A 19,020-nucleotide genomic window follows, 5' to 3' on the forward strand; every position below is an offset into this window, starting at 1 on the left:
TATATGATACGGTATTTGTTTCCTAATAACAATACTATTTTATTTATTACAATCATGTCCAATGTTAGTCTCTTTAACAGGTGTTCAAGCCAGCAACTTTTCCGAGTGCCCTCAAAGCACACCAGACAAGGAAGCCAAATCAGAGAGGAGAGAACCCAAACCTGGCACCCCAGGATATGGAGCCACCAAAAGGTTCCCTTATATTGATGAGTAAAACAAACAGCAACTACAGTGTAGTTTTCTGAGATATATGAAAGTGACATTACTAACTGATTACTATAAAGAAATATTATGAAAACTGTCATTATGAATAGCACAATACAAGCACAATAAGATATGTACAATATAGTACAGTTTGGGATTTCTTCACTTCATTATGCTTTTGGGCCAAACAAGTGTCAAAATGTAAAAAATGTGTCAAAATGCAAATGTCTGTACGAATAAAGTTACTGGTATCATAATGTACTGTATTGATAATTCTGTACATGTTACAATATGTAGATAAGGGATTTGGTCATCTTAAGTAAACATAATGTCCCTGATATGAAAGATGTCAGATTTTAAGAAAAGGCAAACAATTATTTTATTTGTTTTTGCTTTGGAGTACCATGCATTCTTTCAATCCTTCTACTGCACACAACAGACATCAAGACACAACTGGATGATAATATGGTACAATTGATCTAAACTGAGAACTGAGCTGTCAAACAGCTGAATGTATCAGCAGGGGTGCTTCTAAATGTATTGATCATAAATATAGTAGTATTTAATAGCAGGTTTTTTTTACCATAGCAAATGGAAAAGTCATTATTGTTATTTCATTTAGCCTTCACACAATCCAGTGTCACCCCATGTTGAGGTCCATTAAGCTTGGCAGCATATTGTAGAATGTTAGATTATAGTAGTTCTGTTACTGTAGAAATGTCACTTTCATTAAACGTGTACATTAAAGCACTGAAAGAGACACTTGACAATTCCTACTACAACCACTTAAGCATATTTTAAACAGAACATTCAGGAAAAACATTCAGGTAAAATAAATACAAGATACACACCCTTAGTCACACTAATCACTGCGGGTGGATACAGCAGTCTGTGATTCTTTGCATCTTTACAAGAGTAATTGTGACAGCACAAAAACTTTAAGGAAGTCACAAATATCTGGTTTTGGGAAGCTCAGTACATAAAAAGAGATTCAAATATCAACTTTCCCCCACAACCACTCACTAAGGTGACAGGAATGTTATATTTTTTCTAACTTAATGTAAGAGTTTCAGAAAGGATCTTTGTCTCTTACCAGAGTCATCCTGACCATGCCACCAGCATAATTGGACTGTAATATGGAATACTTATTACTTATATTATGCTTTAAATACAGGAATTTATAGATATTATATTAGAAATGATCCATTCCCTACAATGTAAAAAAGCATGTATTATTTTGACTGGCAAAGGCACTTTCATAGATGTATAAAGCACATTTTTATGCCGCTAATAGTGTCCACATCTGAACAGGAAGTAATGATGTCTTAGCAAGGTTTTCTTAGCTCCCTGGTATCTGTTGTTGCAAGCCTTGTGGATTTTCACAAAGAATTCTGTGACAAGGGGATGTACATTCAGTTATAAAGATCCTGGCTCGCAAACAGCCACACATCAGCCAAGTATGAACAACACTTGCTATTTTTGTCTCTCTCCTTTTCTCTCTGAATCTCCAAGTCCTCAAAGTGAGGCCTCGGGGCCTCGTGGTTGGACCCCCGCCCCCTCCCTCCTGAGGGCGCAGTCGAAGCGGGGCGTTACCTCGCAGCGCACTAGCAGGGTGTCGTCCTTTATGAAGCCCTTCTGCTGCAGCTGCTGTAGGTGCAGGAATGTGACGTAGCCGAAGCCCTTGGGGTTACGATGGAGGGTGGGCTTCTGAAAGGCCTGAAGATCTGGCTTTGTCTCCATCACCTCCAAGTGATGATTCCCTTCAGGGTTCTGGTCCAGCACTGCCAGGCGGATGCTGCCCTGCAAGGGCCATGACAACTGGCTGTCGAAGTCGCCCTGCATTGTGTGCACAAAGAGCGATATGTAGTTGGAACAGCGCGGAGCGGTGGGCGTCTGAAGGTGGAGGCGCAAGCATAGCTTGTAGCCTGGGCGGCCGGTGTAGAAGCCAGGGCTGTGCACCACGACGGGATGCCCCCCCTCTTGGGTACGTAGGTGAGCAGAGAAGCCCTCCAGGCGCCACACGAAGATGCCCTGGCACTGCTGGGCCTCCAGCTCGCTCACCTTCTCCTCCAGAGATGCCACCTTGCGTCTCAGCTCCATCAACTGAGTAGACTGCAACCATGATATGGTTATTCAAGTAGTTACTGTATGACGTGCTTGTTAAAAGTTAGTTCACAGAATGCTGAATGCAGTTTATTTTACAGTTCACACCTAATGCAGGGTTTGTCAATTAGGTTTGTCTGCTCATTTTTTTGTCGGACAAATGGTCACACAATGTATGACTACTTTAAATAAAGTTGACAAACTGCAACGATCAAACCAAATTTGGCCCCCAGGCCTCAAAATTTCAATCAAATTAAAAGTCTCCATCAAACACTATCGCCCCAAACAAAACCCTTTTGTTTTGAAAAAAATCAACAAAATGTATAAAACCTTTTTCATTTACAACTCATCATAGTACACTAATAGCAAGAATGATGCTTATCACACACTTGCTGTACCTGGTTGTCCTTGTGAATGCTAAGCTCGCGGAGCTGGTGGTCCTGCCGCACCAGCCGGCCATCCAGGTGCTGTGTGGTCTCCTTAAGTGCCTGTCGTTCCTTGCTGCACTGGCAGGGGGCAGCACTGCAGCTGGGTCCTGCTCCCCTGGCCTCGCCTCGGGGGTCAGGCGAAGCGGCCCCTAACGGCTGTGGCTTGATTCCGTTGATGCTGAGGCCGCTGAGGAACTCTGCCATGTAGTGCATGTGCATCTGTGTGAACTCCTGCATGTGCTGAGCCAGGTCATGCCGCAGCATCTGGAATATATGCATCTCAAAAGTTACAAAGTCTAGACACAGCGGAGGTTGTGGGACAACTAGGTGGCAACCAGGGTTGAACCTTGACAACCTTGACCTTCAGCAAGGTCAAGCTAAATAAATGTGACATTGGTCAGGTGTTGCTAAAATTAAAGTGGTAATTTGATGGTGGCCCATGACATTTAAAAAAAACTGTCACTTGAAAGGATTTGAAGTGGGTGTAAAATAAAAAAATACATTTGTAGCTTACCCGTTCTCGACATCCAAACTTGCTAAATGGACAGGCTATAGGCGCTTTCTGACAATCCATATCACAGTGAGATTCCAACTGAAAGAAAAAGATGCCTTTTTTACTGGCCTGATTATGATTGAGAAGTCACAGTTTCTGCTTTAAAATGTTCAATCAAATCAATTGCAAGACATACTCAACCCAAGTGTGCCAAATCAAGAAACACATAGTTCTGAGGGGGCACACTTCAACTGGAATATGTGAAGAGCATGCTCTATAAGACATAGCCCAACTTGTTGAGACAAACAGCTCAGTACACAGCAATTTTATAAACTGACACAAGAAAATAATGTTGACTCACCTGGTCTCTAATGAGCTCCATATCACAGTACTGACATGACACATTGGCAAAGGGACACCTTTGCTTATGGAGCTGCAGAACCCGAACAAATGCATTATTAGTGATTACAAATAAATACATTTTAAATAACTTGAATACCCATGCCACCCAAGGGATTCTAACTAGAGCTTGAGAATGGATGAGCGGCTAGGCATCATTTTTGTGAGGTCAATGTTACACATAGGAATTGACTTGTAGTGAAATAGCTTTACAATTTAATCCTGCAGTGTTATTCTTCAAATCAGCCCATTAAAATACAAATATTGAAAAACAGGGGATTTATTCATGTAAAATAAGGACCATATAGGTGAGTCATACTTCACTCTCTTCATAGACAAAGCTCGCCACACAGTCAGGGCAAGAAACCGGTCTTCGCTGGCATTGTAGGCTTGTGTGTTCCTCTAGCTGGCTCTTCCACACAGATTCCTGGCACAGTGGGCATGGCACAGTGGCATACTGGCACTGGTTCACATGACTCTGGCAGAGAAAAGTTGAAAATCATTTAACAACAAATTATGAGAGGGTGAGGTGTCTTAATAAGATTTCAAGTGATTGAGCCTTTTTGTCAAAGAAAGCCTTTAAAATCAATTTGCAAGAATACCACACAGTTGATAGCTCCTCTCAATGAAATGCTTTTGCCTCCGCCACAAATCAAAACCTCCCAATATCCATGGTTCCTCCCATACAGTCCATGCACTACACTGAACATTTAACTTATAGGGTTTAATCAGCTGACATGCTTGGTTGCTTACTTCTAGATGGCGAAGCTCCATTTTCTCTATGCAGTCTTTGTTGGGACAGCGCACAGTGAGGGACAGAATCTCTCGTTTAGCAAAATTATCTGGAAAAAGCTGGTTCTCCAGCAGTATCTCATTGTCCACTGGACACCTCTGCCCTGTATCACTAAGGAGAAAGGGATAGTCATGGTCCTTAATCCCAATAACAAAGTGCTGCATATCATTTTGCACAGTAAAAAGCACTGTACCACTCAAGGGATAACAGCACCTGTAACAAACAAAAAAAACTGACAAGTTTGTAATGATAAGGATAAGAATATGGATAACAACAGCTAGACACTTCCAGTAGCATCCTCAATTGGTAGAACTAGGTATGAATGGAAAGTGAAAGTGGAAGTGAAAGGTAGGGAATACCTAATTGAAAGGAAAAGCAAAAACAGCCTTAGAGTGAGAGGGGGTGCGTGGGTGGTTGGTTAGCCTACCGGATGGACTTCTCAATACAACTCCGACAGAAACGATGTCCACATGGAGTCTGCACTGCTGCTCGTAGAGCCATGAGGCAAATCGGGCACTCGTACTTGCTCTCCAGAGGAGGGTCGAACTCCACGTCGTACCCCTGTGCAGGAGTGTCCCTCAGAATGCCTGTTCCTCCACTAAACAAGCCGGGGCTTTCTGATGGACTGAAGTCACCCTCTTTTTCCATCATAGCTAAGGCACAGTTTGAGAGCTCCGCTGCTAAGTCACTTGCCCCACAACACCCATCGTCCTCCAAGCTGCTCTTCTCACTCTCAAAGCAGGACATCTAAACAGAGGGAGAGAGCGAAAGAGTGTCTATGAGAGACATAAAAAGGCTGAACATAGTTAGACCAATTGATAGAATCTCAAATAAGTTAGGTGCTGCTGGTGTAATTGGCCAGAGAGTGGCGTAAAGTAACAGAGCTCTTGCTTGTCAAGAATTAGTAGATGGCAACTTATCATTGAGGTAACGATCGCAAGTCAAAAAAATGATCTCTCATAACATGTAGTCTGAATACTATCTGCTTGAAGCCAACGTTTGACCTGGGCGGGGCTGTCAATTCGTCAAATCCCTTAGTAGGCTAGCATAGCTAAAACAAGTTATGACAAGCTTCTCCAGTTAATTATTAAGTAAAATGAGAAGAAAAGAAAATAACAGCCATTTTATGAATCCCGTATCAGTGAGCTAATTTGCACCCCAAAAAATGAATCACGTCGATTTGTGCGATACGGAAAAGCACCTCTGTTACAGTGGTACACTTCCCCAAAATTTAAGCAAGCAAACCCGTCAAACTACACGTCAGTATAAAAATTGTTAATGTTAGCCAATCGCAGTCTATAGACGACAACGTTTTATTTTTAATTGTATAGTCCTGTAAATTGTATAACATTTCACATATTACCTTTACGTTTAATAATGCCTCGAAGTTTTTTTAGTTGACTCACTAGTTTTCTTCCTGCATTTTCCAAACGTCACAACACAAGGTTCTTCTTCTTGCTCAAAAGTCAAATTAAGCTATATTAAATACAGCGCCATCTTTTGGTCATATTACTAACCACACTCGTGTGTGCATGTTTTTATTCTGTCCAGATTTGGAATGGTTGTTGATGGGATTACTGTATACGATTCAGAAAATGGTCAAAGGGAGCGTTGATAATGTCGAGTTCAGTACCAAAAACTGTTTACGCTGTTTACAAGGTTTACACTGTTAAACTAATTGAATTGTATGAGCTAGGTTCAATATATAACAGTATACATAGGATTATAGCTACATTAGTTATTGAACCTAGGTGCCAGTACCTTTCCGTTTTGGGAATTTCCAAACGCATCAAGGTACCGATATGTCAACTCTTGCGTCAGGCATATATTCCAATAGTTTATTACAACAAATTGGGAACGATATATATTTAAATTAAGCCATGTGTCAGTGTTAGGGAGTATGTATATATTTATATATTACATGTATTTATTACAAATACACATTAGAATATACAGACAACATAGCTACAGTACTTTATGTTGATGGACACAGGAAGTTCACAAGAATTCCATCGTCGGCTGCTTTTACGTTGGGAGCGTTTTCTGCCACAAGAGTGGAAAGGAGACATAAAAATGGCGGACTTCTGGAAAATCAGTCCTGGGTATCTGCTCTATGTCAACGTATCACGAAAATCCTTTGTACAAGTTAAGATTTTCATCTTTCTATGTATACTTTTGGTCGAGTCCGGGGGCGCTACTACCCACTGGGTCGTCACAGAAGATGGAAAAATTCAACAACAAGTACGAAATCGGCCGTATTTATTCAAGACCAATGCTAGCTACATTACAAATAGCTAGCTTAGCTACCTAAAGCGGAGCTTTGCATTACAGTCGAGCTAGCATTAGCTGTCATGAGCTGTCCAGCTAGGTACTTTTAACACAGTCTAATAAACCCTTGGGAGTTTGAGTGGTACAAGAAAGTGTTTTTTAACGTTGGGTTGATAGTGCAACAGTTAACATGCTGCACATTTACAGCGAGACATTGTAAAGCGCTTCTAGCTACTGTACTGTAATTATGGTTAACCGCACGTCATATTGGCCATTTACTGCCGTCTTTTCAGGAATACCCAACAACGGTAGCGCAGTACCAAACATATCAGTTGCCAGCTGCGTTGCACAGTGAATGTCAACTGAATGATGTTGCAAGAATTGCTTGACTAGCCAAGCCATTTCATCATGCGACATTAGGACCAAAGACAGTGGCTTATAGGCTATGGCAAATGAAACCATTTTACAAAGTGAAATGTCCAGGGATGACATAATTTTTTAAACAACACAACCAATGCTTAGCCACATAATTGAGCCACTGTTGCATGTATACTGTGTTCCATGCGAACTAAAGGAGCTGCTTTGGATGTGTAATGCCATCAGTCTGTTTTGAAGCTGACACTTTATTTGTTACAGGTCGACTCACCTTTAAATCTCAAACACCCACATGACCTTGTCATCTTCATGCGACAGGAGACCCGCGTCAACTACCTCAAGAAATTAGAGGTGCTGTCACCCTTTTATGGCATTAATAAACATGGAATCACTTAATGGGAAATCCTTACACTAGGACAATTATGGTGGTAGGTCTATTGGGCCTAGAGACCGGTTCATGCATGCTTTTAAAGTATACCTGAGTTTTGATATCATTTAAAAAATGCTCTTACACTATTTACTTCATGATGATCACATTTGCATTAGCAGAACAAGGTGGTAATTAAAAATAATAAATAAAAACTCTTGTCACGCAGAAGCAGCTAGTTGCTCAGAAGATTCATATAGAGGAGAACGAGGACAGGGACACAGGGCTGGAGCAGAGGCACTACAAAGAGGATGCAGACTGTGTTACGGCTAAAGTGCCCCTGGGAGACCTGGACCTGTACGATGGGACTTACATCTCATTGGAGAGCAAAGATCTCTGGTAAGCTCAAATGGTTAAAACTTCTTTTTTACGCTAGTTTTAATAGAAAAGGTATGTGAGCGTCAATAAGCAATTAGTTTCAACAAACTGCCAATAGCAGCAGCATGACATTGAATTGTGAGTCCACTGTGTCATGCTCTAGCATAAAAAATTAAACAGTCCTTGGAATAGCTGTGAAGATCAGGAACTTCAAATTGAGTTATTCTTTTGGTCACATTAGAAATGTGAACTAATCATGTGTTCTTCCTTTGCAGCCCTGAAGATTTTGTGGATTCCAGGTCCCCTCTGCCCCCAGACCTGGAAATACCAGACTGTGCCAAAGTCTTTGACCTGCCGTATAGTATCCATGCCTTCCAGCACCTAAGGGTGAGACTTGCACATATAGGATACTTCAATTCAATAAGATATATGGACAAGTATCTGTGTGAAAAAAATATTTTAATAGTCTTTTGATGGTTTTTATTGAAATATTCTCACAGGGTGTCACAAATGGAGTGTATATTGACACACGTCTCACTCTTGCCACAGCATTTTGTTTACGTATTCTCTTTCTGTCCTTAAGGGTGTGCAAGAGAGGGTGAACCTGACCTCCCCTCTGCTCTCCAAGGAAGACCCTATCTTTGGCTCTGTTTCTCACAAGCTGGGCCACAGCATGGATGAGGTGGGACACAGAATCCACCAAGGGCTTCTAAGGGTGAGCCTTTTCCCCACTTGACACATCCATATCAGTGAATTTGCTTGTAAATTACTAAAACAATGAGGAATGCACTGATATGAATATTAATCAAACTCTGGATGAATTTGTTTACATCAAATTAAAAACATTCTTTAATTATGCTTTTGAATTAATACAATTTCATCAAGCATAACTTCAAAGGATGACAAAGCCGTTATTATATTGTAAACTTGAGCAAGTTTAACCATCAATTTGTAGTCCCCTCCTTTCCCATTTCCACCCTGACATACCGTGTGTGTTAATGTTTGTTTCAGAACTCTTCATCGTGGGTTTTGTACAACCTAGTATCATTCTACTGGCGCATGAAGAATGAGCCAAAAAGGGCAGTGGACTGTGTGGTTCGAGCCTTGCACTTCTCTCCAAGGTATGCCCTGTTCATCACTGCTGGTTTAAAGGGATTAGCAATGGGATTAACAATGATAACATCTCTCAGCTTTCCAAAAGCAAAGCTTCTCTTTGATTTGTATATTTTGTTGTTGTTGATCAATCAAAGCAAAAAGGCTTTGGCAAAACAGGCGTACTGCAGGTACTTCAACATTTGTTGTGTCAACCTAGTTGTGTTTGTTTCCCCGCACACATGCAGGCAACACAAGGACATTGCCCTGGTTAACATGGCCAACATCCTACACCGGGCCCACTTCTCTGCCGATGCTGCCATCTTGGCGCATGCAGCCCTTGACCTGACCTCTGACCTCCTCACCAGCCACTACACCCTGGGCAACATCTATGCTGTAAGTGATTCCTAAGGCCATACCAACCTATCCGCATAATGTAAATTCTATTTCCTGTGTAGGAATTACAAAAATATGAAAGTTAATGTAATTCCAAATGCAAGTGTTTTTACATTAATAGACATTTATACCCCACTTGTCATTGTCTTGTACTTATATATTCCTCACCCTCTTCCTCTCTCTAAAACAGACTAACATTTTCCCTGACATCCGATTCTCTGTCCTTAGATGCTGGGGGAGTACAACCACTCGGTGCTGTGCTATGAGCAGGCCCTGCAGGCGCAGCCTGGCTTTGAGCAGGCCCTGAGGAGGAAGCACGCCGTGCTCTGTCAGCAGAAGCTGGAGCAGCGTCTGGAGGCTCAGCACAGGTAGAGACAGGAACCCTCACAGTGTCTACACACACTTCCATACACGAGCACAAAGAAAGGCAAGGCAAGGCAAGTCAAATTTGCCGGATAGTTGCTGCTATCACGTTATGCACGTTTACCCATGCGCATTCTTGGAAAGAGGGATCCGAGGTCTTAGACTTGGCGGTGATTCGCGGACCCGTCACTTCCTTCCCCTCCCCCCCGCTCCCCAGGTCTCTGCAGCGCACCCTGAACGAGCTGAAGGAGTACCAGAGGCAGCATGACCACTACCTCCGCCAGCAGGAGGCGCTAGACAAGCACAAGCTGCTGCAGGAGGAGCAGATACTACGCAACATTATTCACGAGACTCAGATGGCGAAGGAGGCACAGCTGGGTGAGGATATAGATGGAGTGGCGGTTCCATCGATGACAATGGGGGTGCTAGACTAATGCTGCTAATAAATGATGCTGCTTTTACACTCATTAACCACAATACATTGTCTGTCCATAATACGTGTGTGTGTGTGTGTGTGTACAGGGAACCACCAGATGTGTCGTCTGGGTCCACAACAACGCAGTCTCTTCTGCCCCTTCGACCTACCTGTACGTTATCACCGCGGAGACCTGTTTGAATACGTCCACTACATCCAGGTATACTGCAATTACCAGACATGTTCAACTTTAAAAACGAGTCACTTTCAACAATGAAATAAGCTAATTGTGCTTATTTTGTGTGAGGTGTGCAACTACCAAAACAACCATTTTGTGAGCGTTTCCTCATGTCCCCTCCCTCTCCTCCCCTCCCTAGTTCGGAGAGGAGATGTCTGTGGCGGGCAGCGTGGCTCTGGTCTCCGAGCACGGCTCTAACGAGACGGCCAGCCCCCAGCTCCAGCCCTCCGTGTCTGGAGAGCAGGAGCCCGCAGCCCTGTGGAGCCAGGACGCCTACCCTACTGAGGTGGGTGCGTGGGTGCTTGTGAGCTTGTGTGAGTGTTTGCTAGACCATCGTTGATTAATGAGTCAGTCCTGAGTGTCAACAATTAATTGATTACTGTTGCGATTCTGTACTGTATATCCTAAATGTTTGCATAATGTGCCGGTACCACAAGCTGAACAAGTAAGAGTACAATTGACTGTACAAGCAGTGTGTGTAATGTATGGGCTGACCTAGAAAGCTAAGTGGGTCCATGTATTTTTTTCTGCAGGACGTCCAAAGGATGCTCTGGCCCCAGAGAGCCGACTGCGCCCGCGAGTTCCCTGCAGTTCCTTCGGCACATTTACTTCCCACCTTCTACCTCCCTCCCGAGACGCAGGGCCTTAGGTGAGTGTGTCCGGGCTGCGTGAGTAACTCAGACCCTAGAAGACCTTAACCCGTGTTAAGTATTAGAACCTTGGAGTTGAGACCTCTGGTTGTGCTGGCTATAGATAACAGCATTGTGTGCGTGTTCGCTCATGCAGTCCAGTTCAGACTGTGCTCTATGAGAGTGGTGACCCTCCTAAGATGGTGGCCGTGCCAGACTGCGGCCCTGGCCCCCAGCCTGCCCCAGCTGACCTGCCTGCCTCGGTGGGCTGGCCAATGGAGGGCAAGGAGCTACCAGACCCCTATTCATTTCAGGTAGCTATCGCTACTAGGTGTGTGTGTGTGTGTGTGTGTGTGTGTGTGTGTGTGTGTGTGTGTGTGTGTGTGTGTGTGTGTGTGTGTGTGTGTGTGTGTGTGTGTGTGTGTGTGTGTGTGTGTGTGTGTGTGTGTGTGTGTGTGTGTGTGTGTGTGTGTGTGTGTGTGTGTGTGTGTGTGTGTGTGTGTGTGTGTGTGTGTGTGTGTGTGTGTGTGTGTGTGTGTGTGTGTGTGTGTGTGTGTGTGTGTGTGTGTGTGTGTGTGTGTGTGTGTGTGTGTGTGTGTGTGTGTGTGTGTGTGTGTGTGTGTGTGTGTGTGTGTGTGTGTGTGTGTGTGTGTGTGTGTGTGTGTGTGTGTGTGTGTGTGTGTGTGTGTGTGTGTGTGTGTGTGTGTGTGTGTGTGTGTGTGTGTGTGTGTGTGTGTGTGTGTGTGTGTGTGTGTGTGTGTGTGTGTGTGTGTGTGTGTGTGTGTGTGTGTGTGTGTGTGTGTGTGTGTGTGTGTGTGTGTGTGTGTGTGTGTGTGTGTGTGTGTGTGTGTGTGTGTGTGTGTGTGTGTGTGTGTGTGTGTGTGTGTGTGTGTGTGTGTGTGTGTGTGTGTGTGTGTGTGTGTGTGTGTGTGTGTGTGTGTGTGTGTGTGTGTGTGTGTGTGTGTGTGTGTGTGTGTGTGTGTGTGTGTGTGTGTGTGTGTGTGCGCGTGTGTGCACGTGTGTGTGTGTGTGTGTGCACGAGTGCGTGCGTACACCTGTGTCTTGCTGCATGCTTGGGGATATCCATAGACAAGCCTTCTCCCTGGCTGAATTGTGTGTGTATGGTTCAGGTGCTGCTCTCTCGTAGTGGAGGCTGGAGTTTGGACCAGATTGGCGCAAGTATAGTGCAAGCAATGAAACAGGTAAGGCACTGATGAATTCTCCAAACAGCCAGTGCAACCAAGGATCTTGTAAATACAAGCCCCAGAACATCACTAGAGGCAAATTTTTAAAGTAAAATATATATTGTTGTCCTATTCTGGGCCTCAAATCTCACATACTGTAACTATCAGGACTTTGCTCTTGACATAGCTAGTTGAGCATTTGCCATACCAAAGACTCAACACCCCTTTTCACTTTTCTTTTCTTTTTTTTCTTTCAGTCTAGCGCCCCCCACTGGCTGCTCCAGAACGAGGCCGCGTTATTCTGGAGAGCTAAAGGCAATGGCACTAGAGCCCTGCAGTGCTTACGCCACGCTTTAGTGTCCGCCCCGCCGTCGTACCGCCACCTTCCCCTCACCAACGCCGCTAACCTCCTCCTCCACCACAGCCTCACCGCCCACGCGTGCCCCCTGCTGGTGGACGCGCTGGCGCTCAACGCCTCCGAGGTACTTAACACGCATTCGCATGAACTAGCGGCCCCCTGCTTGGGTCCAGGAGCATGTGAACCCAAAAATGCACACGGTATACACTCAATGTATTGTTTTTTTGCTCTGGTCCTTTTCTACAATGTATATTTCTGTCACCTCACTACTTTTTCCTCTTGACCTCTCACCCTCCCGCTGTGGTTGTCCCTGGTAGCCTCACACCCTGCTCAGCCTAGCGAGCGTGCGCCTGGCCCAGGGCAACGTGACGGGTGCCCTGGCCCTGTTCCGCCACGCCCTGGCCCTCTCATCCATCTGCCCTCAGTGCCGGGCAAGCCTGCCCCTGCTGCGCTGCCTGCAGTTCTACCCCTTCCTCTACAACCTACCGCAGAGGCCACCATGCCAGCGTGAGTCCACACACACACAAACGCACATATACACTCAAACACAGTCTTGCAAGGCCACACAAGTGTGTAGACTGAAACACAAACGCACTGCACAAATAATGTACAGGCCATACAGTACCATTCCCTTGTCTACAATCTATTCCAGGGTATTTCATGCACATACACACTCACAGCAATAGCCACCTGTAAATCAGATCTATCAAGATAGTAATCAACAGCATATTTGTCTTAATGCCTTATTTGAGCTTTTCTGTTCTTGCTGTATGTCTCCTTTTGCCATATTTGTCCTGGTCTCCTCCTCCCTCCATCGGGTCTCCTCCCTCCATCGGGTCTCCTCCCTCCATCGGGTCTCCTCCCTCCATCGGGTCTTCTCCCTCTGTTCCTCCCCATTCTCCCTGTCTCTCCTGTATGTTTTCGGTTTCGTATTTCATGCTCTCTCACCCTCCTCTGCTCATTCTTCTCCCCCTCTCCCTTGCTCTCCCACTGTTTTCCTCTGGTATGGTGAGTGAAGGGGAAAGGGCTTTGAAGTGGAGAAATCTGCCACTCAATAATTCAAGCTGGCCAAACATAACAGCTACCTAATTTAGAATGCTGTATATTTTCCTCGCAGAGCCCAAGTTTGGCTCCCATTATTCCATAAGATTGCACATTGTGTGTGTGTACGACATGTTAATTTCGTATGTGTGTATTTGTCTATACAGAAGGTGCCTTGTGTGTTGGGGAGGAGGACCTAGGAATGCAGTTGGATAAGTGGGAGCCTGATAGCGTGGAGAAGCAGGACCCCACAGCCCAGTCTGGGTCTCTGCCTGGGGCCGCTTTAGAGGAGGCGCTTCTCTTTGAGAGTAAGGGGCAATCAAAGCTGGGTCCACAATTTATTGAAGTATATGAATATTGTCTATACGCAAAACCTACAAAATACAAGTGGCATAAGACTGGGCAGAAGGATAATTCCATGTTTCTTTCCTCCATTCCTCTCTCCTTCCCTCCGTGTCCGTCAGAGGTGGTCCTGGACAGCAACGGGTCAGGCGAGGCAGCGGCAGGACAGCAGCGGGCTTCACCCTCGGTCAGCGCAGCGGGGAAAGCAGGAGGCAGTGAGGGGGGTGAGGAGGAGGAGTGGCGGCTGAAGGAGGAACTGATGGGGGCTCTGGACGTGGGGGGCAAGAGGGGGGACCTCCGGGGGATCCGAGTGCTGAAAAACGACCGTGTCATGGGTGCCCGCCCTGGAGGGCCCTGCCTCGGGAACTGTGAGGATGACGAGGGGGCCGAATGGGTAGGTGTTTATTTATTTGTTTTGTGTTTAATCATCCAAATATTGCAGTCAAACCCTGTTTGCCTATTTCCTCACAAATGTCTTCCCTGTTCAGATAACATTTCAAGTGAAGCGAGTGAGGAAGCCTAAGGCTGAGAGCCTGGAGGTCTGGAGCAGCACTGACGATGGCCAGCAGGGGGACCTGCTGCCTGGGCACTCTGTCCTGGAGATCAGCGGGCCCACCATCCCCTCCCCTGGCCCTTCGGGTACAAACGCTTAAACAAACACACTAGAAGCATCTGCAGACATTTTATGTATTTTCTTCACTTCATTTAAGAATAAAATCCATACAGGACAGAGGAGCCCCCAGGAGGTGGTGCTACTGTCACTGACTAACTCATACTCTGTGTGTGTGTGTGTGTGTGTGTGTGTGTGTGTGTGTGTGTGTGTGTGTGTGTGTGTGTGTGTGTGTGTGTGTGTGTGTGTGTGTGTGTGTGTGTGTGTGTGTGTGTGTGTGTGTGTGTGTGTGTGTGTGTGTGTGTGTGTGTGTGTGTGTGTGTGTGTGTGTGTGTGTGTGTGTGTGTGTGTGTGTGTGTGTGTGTGTGTGTGTGTGTGTGTGTGTGTGTGTGTGTGTGTGTGTGTGTGTGTGTGTGTGTGTGTGTGTGTGTGTGGCCAGCAGGGCGCTGGAGGGACTACACCAGTCTGGGCTGGCCCGGGCCTGAGGAGTGCCAGCGGACACGCAGGGTGGACCTCACCACCGTAGCCAGCACCTGGCTGGCCGTGTCTGCCAAGAACATTGAGTCAGTACCTACCTCTGTCTTCTCTGTGGTGCTCTGGCTGTTATGGAATGGGTTACCATATGGCATTTCGTAACACCATTGCAGTCATTTTATTGCGAACCGACTAAGATCTCGCTGAGAAAGGAAAATAACCGTTTACAATAACCACGCTGTGGATATCTGTCGTTTATTCCACACTTGAAAATACCTCAAATGACATGATCCTTTTTCCATCTCCTTACACCCACACAGCATCACCGAGCACATCGACTTTGCCACCCCTCTCCAGGAGCCGGCAGCGGAGCCTCTGTGTAATGCCAACCTGGCCACCAGCATGCACACCCTAGACCACCTGGCCGGAGTGGCTAACCGTGCTGCCATCCACTACACCGGCGAGAGCCAGCTCAAAGAGGTTGCTGCTAAGGCTATGTTAGTTTAACTGAGCTTTTAGTGTCACCAGTAATAAACTAATAACCTACCTACTAATGCAGCAGTGTAGTGAACAACTCGCAGCTACCCAGTCCAGTGTTCAGAAAAGGGATGAAATGACATGGATATTCCAAATGACCTCCTTGTTTTGCCATGTCCATCTGCAAATTGCACCCACCTTATAGGCACCCCTTCTTCCTCATCTTCTCCCCCCCCCCCCCCCCCCCCCGGTGCTTTAGGTGCTGCAGAATCTGGGAAAAGACAAGTTCCCCCCCCAGTCCTTTGAGCAGGTGGGCACGCGCATCGCCAAGGTCTTGGAGAAGGTACAGTGCCATCGATGCTCACACAGTTAAGAGGGTCAAATCTAATTTTGCTCAGTAGAAAGATGATCAACCTCAATTTGTAACATGTTGGATTCTTTTTTACTGATTCAGGTTGCAGTTCAAATCTACAGGACAATTGACTGTACAGCTTCGATTGTGTTTGTTAAAAGTTAATTTACAAAGTAAAGGCAACATGAAGCCACAACATGTGGTTGTGTTATCTAACCATACAGTATATCAGCCATGTTCACATGAACACACTCTCTTCTCAATCCCTTCCCCCTTTCTTTATATCTAACTGTGTCTCTATAACTCGTTCTCACACAGAACCAGACCTCATGGGTGTTGTCCAGCATGGCAGCTCTTTACTGGAGGGTGAAGGGACAGGGAAAAAGAGCCATCGACTGTCTGCGCCAGGCCCTTAACTATGCCCCCCACCATATGAAGGTAACATGCACTTCATTTTAATTATCAAAACATGCCATATTGCATGAAAGCATCATAGATCACAGCCATGGTTGAACTTAAACATAATTGATGTAAACGGTACATATATGTACACAATATGTCAACATTGTTTAAAGGATACTGTATCCAGTCTCTTAATTTACATGTACTTGCAGTTCTTAATCTAACAATAGCTAAACCCAGCTTTTGTTTCTCTTACTGTATCTCTCCATTTCTCTACCTACCTAACTTTCCCTCTCTCTCTCCATCTTTCCCTCCTTCTTCTAGGATGTGCCTCTGATCAGTCTGGCCAACATTTTCCAAAATGCAAGGCTGTGGGAGGATGCCCTGACCGTGGCCCGCATGGCAGTGGAGATCGCCCCGCACTTTGTCGTGAACCACTTCACTCTTGCCAACGTCTACATTGCCATGGTGAGATTCCAATAACATTTAGAACATCATACCGTTTATTCTGGTGGAAGGGCTCTGTTATATTTTTTGATAGTCGATATAGGTTTGGCAGGATTTTGACAGGAGCAATAGGTTACATTGTAAAGGTTTTTCATTTGTTAATAAAGCTAAATTATATGATATATTATTGATCATATTTATGCTGTATGAAACCTAACATTGTTTGTGGATTCCCATTTTCAGGAGGAGTTTGAGAAGGCCATGCACTGGTATGAGTCCACTCTCAAGCTGCAGCCAGAGTTTGCTCCAGCCAAAGACCGCCTAAGAACCATTCAGTGCTACCTGCTTACCAAGAAAGAGCGTCGCCAGCCCTAAGATAAATGACCTACGCCAAGGAGTAACAGGGCACACACTCAACAGAACCAACATATGTTACACGCAACTAGCAGAAGATTTGTCAAAACGTATTGTTTGAAGTTGCTTGTCTATTACCAATCTTAAACAGAATTTTGGGATTCCTTTTTGTTGGGATTCATTTCTGTAAAGGCATAGTAAACAAATATAAATTTAGCTTCAGACAGTTGGAAAAAGAACTTTGAAACATGTCAGAAGTTCTGTTTGGCTGGGAGCCTTGCTATGCCATATAAATACAGCAAAAAGCTGTCCCAACCTAATGTACTGCCCAAGAGATGCATTTTTCACTCCATTTGATCTCAGATCCAGTGGAATGAGCTGTGTGGGGTTAAGCATGACCTACGAACCAATCCCCATGTTATTTATAATTATTTATGGCTCTTCCCTCTAAGGCAATCACAGATTTGCAGTGACAGGAAGCCATGTTTCTGTAAGTCAATGACAGGTATGAGAATAGAAAACAAGATGACCCATTTTAATAGTATTAAACCTCAGATTCTTTCTTTCTTTAGAACGGTTGAGAGTTTAACTACTGCTACAGGGAGGTAAAACCACACCAAAGGGAATATATTATGTCGCTCCAATGCCCTCTAGAATAATACTAAAAGAAACGTGGTCCATGGGTGGTGCCATGTTTTAATTAAAATACATTTGTGGGTTTTAATTGAGAGTTGTCATCCAACTATATTTTTTATGAATTAGAACATTATTTGCTAAGAAAATGGAAATTGCTGCTGTTTTTTCTGGAGCAAGTGTACTGAAGCTGTAGAATGACCTGTTTCTATACTTTTTTTCATCTTGTTTTGCACTTTTAAGTGTTTTTCTTAATGATTCCTATTTATATGGGACCTAGCATTTTGCTGTAAGCAAAGTGGATGGATTGCAAAAACAAGAAAAATACAAATGAAATATGCTGTTAATTTTGCCCTTTTATTTATGAACATCAAAAACATTGAATTGGTTGATTCATGACCATCTTTGAAACTGAACCGAGATTTTAAGTGTTCAGTGTATAGTGTTTAAAACAGTGGATGAAATGCTCTCATTTTGATGTATCCATTCATTGTCTTTGTAAAAGTCCCAACCTCTTTTTTTTCTTTTTTTTTTTTTTTATATAAAAGTGAGGTGATGTGTTGCCTTGAGGCTTACGATAAACAGAACTTGATAAGGCATTTTTGTCAAGTTGTATTTTCACTCAACCAAAATCAATGTTCTATTATTATTAAATTAAAAAATGGAGAATAAATTGCTATGAAGATTAAATTGAACATGGTTACAAACAATTCTCCAACTGGACAACTGTATTCACTTCTACTCAACCATTGTTGTGCAATTGATGGTGTTGTTCAACTCAAAAAATCTCTTTCAGGCCAGAGGATGGCAGTGTTTCATTCTTAAAACTTACAAGGAAGCAAATGTGGTTTCCATGGCTTCAGACATAGAATTATTTGATGTAATCCCAATTCAGGAATCCTTCTACACCCTGACATTAAATTGTGAATACTCTTACTATTTCTATGACTACTTCTAGAATGGATGCCATGACAGCAAGGACCTTTCATATTAGACATCTACAGTACGAGCCACAACCAGAAATATATAAACGTATATAAATATATAAAAAATCTAGTTTGTATAAATGTAGAGTGTTGCAGACTGGCCCCATATGAAAAGCCCTTTAGGAAGGCCTGGACTTTACTGGTCACTCGTTTAAGGCCCTTTGGAGAAAGTGCTTCTCTGGAACAGTCAGATGAGTTTAGCCTCTACTTCTTGGTTTACTCAATGATCAGGTTCTTCCATACCTCAACAAGGTTTTGTTGTTGGAGTCCTGGGGTTGGGGCAATGCTTCAAAAACATGTTTTTGTACGTTGCCACGTGTGGATGGAACTTAATCAGTCTTTTTTCAAAGAAGAAGCTGAAAACATTTGACATCAAAAAGGCAAACATTGAAAACATAGGAACAAAAAAACAACTAGAT

At 44.2% G+C, this 19,020-nt stretch overlaps 2 protein-coding genes across 6 annotated transcripts; one reads left to right on the forward strand and one right to left on the reverse strand.

Moving 5' to 3' along the window:
* Positions 1-558: 558 nt before the first annotated feature.
* On the reverse strand, positions 559-5,837 carry traf6 (TNF receptor-associated factor 6). Its single transcript, XM_067248730.1, has 8 exons — positions 5,784-5,837; positions 4,848-5,167; positions 4,381-4,531; positions 3,947-4,105; positions 3,590-3,661; positions 3,250-3,327; positions 2,706-2,999; positions 559-2,316 (listed from the first exon to the last, which is right to left on the reverse strand). The coding sequence occupies exons 2-8, from the start codon at positions 5,165-5,167 to the stop codon at positions 1,720-1,722; spliced, it is 1,671 nt and encodes a 556-aa protein (XP_067104831.1). The 5' UTR covers positions 5,784-5,837; the 3' UTR covers positions 559-1,719.
* Positions 5,838-6,493: 656 nt separating this feature from the next.
* Positions 6,494-18,325, forward strand: ttc17 (tetratricopeptide repeat domain 17). 5 transcript variants are annotated; one of them, XM_067249110.1, is made up of 25 exons: positions 6,494-6,661; positions 7,325-7,414; positions 7,660-7,829; positions 8,084-8,195; positions 8,392-8,523; positions 8,820-8,929; positions 9,149-9,296; positions 9,525-9,664; positions 9,877-10,037; positions 10,182-10,294; positions 10,452-10,598; positions 10,846-10,961; positions 11,099-11,255; positions 12,072-12,143; positions 12,383-12,607; positions 12,801-12,990; positions 13,692-13,832; positions 13,989-14,260; positions 14,355-14,505; positions 14,916-15,039; positions 15,271-15,430; positions 15,687-15,770; positions 16,098-16,217; positions 16,506-16,649; positions 16,872-18,325. In XM_067249110.1, exons 1-25 carry the CDS (start codon positions 6,494-6,496, stop codon positions 17,001-17,003), a joined length of 3,579 nt encoding a protein of 1,192 aa, XP_067105211.1. In that variant the 3' UTR covers positions 17,004-18,325. The 5 variants fall into 5 exon arrangements, with proteins under 5 accessions (XP_067105211.1, XP_067105212.1, XP_067105213.1 ...); XM_067249111.1 differs by having other exon boundaries at positions 14,919-15,039; XM_067249112.1 differs by having other exon boundaries at positions 6,540-6,661; positions 13,695-13,832; positions 14,919-15,039.
* Positions 18,326-19,020: the final 695 nt, after the last annotated feature.

This window comes from Osmerus mordax, chromosome 13, assembly GCF_038355195.1.
Source record: "Osmerus mordax isolate fOsmMor3 chromosome 13, fOsmMor3.pri, whole genome shotgun sequence".
In the NCBI taxonomy this organism is placed as follows: domain Eukaryota; kingdom Metazoa; phylum Chordata; class Actinopteri; order Osmeriformes; family Osmeridae; genus Osmerus; species Osmerus mordax.

Coding starts and splice junctions, on each gene's coding strand:
- ttc17 (XM_067249110.1), top strand. CDS start 6,494: ATGGCGGACTTCTGGAAAATCAGTCCTGGGTATCTGCTCTATGTCAAC. Junction 12,991..13,691: donor GCAGAGGCCACCATGCCAGC/GTGAGTCCACAC, acceptor TTGTCTATACAG/AAGGTGCCTTGTGTGTTGGG. Junction 14,506..14,915: donor CCCCTCCCCTGGCCCTTCGG/GTACAAACGCTT, acceptor GTGTGTGGCCAG/CAGGGCGCTGGAGGGACTAC.
- traf6 (XM_067248730.1), bottom strand. CDS start 5,167: ATGTCCTGCTTTGAGAGTGAGAAGAGCAGCTTGGAGGACGATGGGTGT. Junction 3,662..3,946: donor TTGTCTATGAAGAGAGTGAA/GTATGACTCACC, acceptor CGGGTTCTGCAG/CTCCATAAGCAAAGGTGTCC. Junction 2,317..2,705: donor GCATTCACAAGGACAACCAG/GTACAGCAAGTG, acceptor TCATGGTTGCAG/TCTACTCAGTTGATGGAGCT.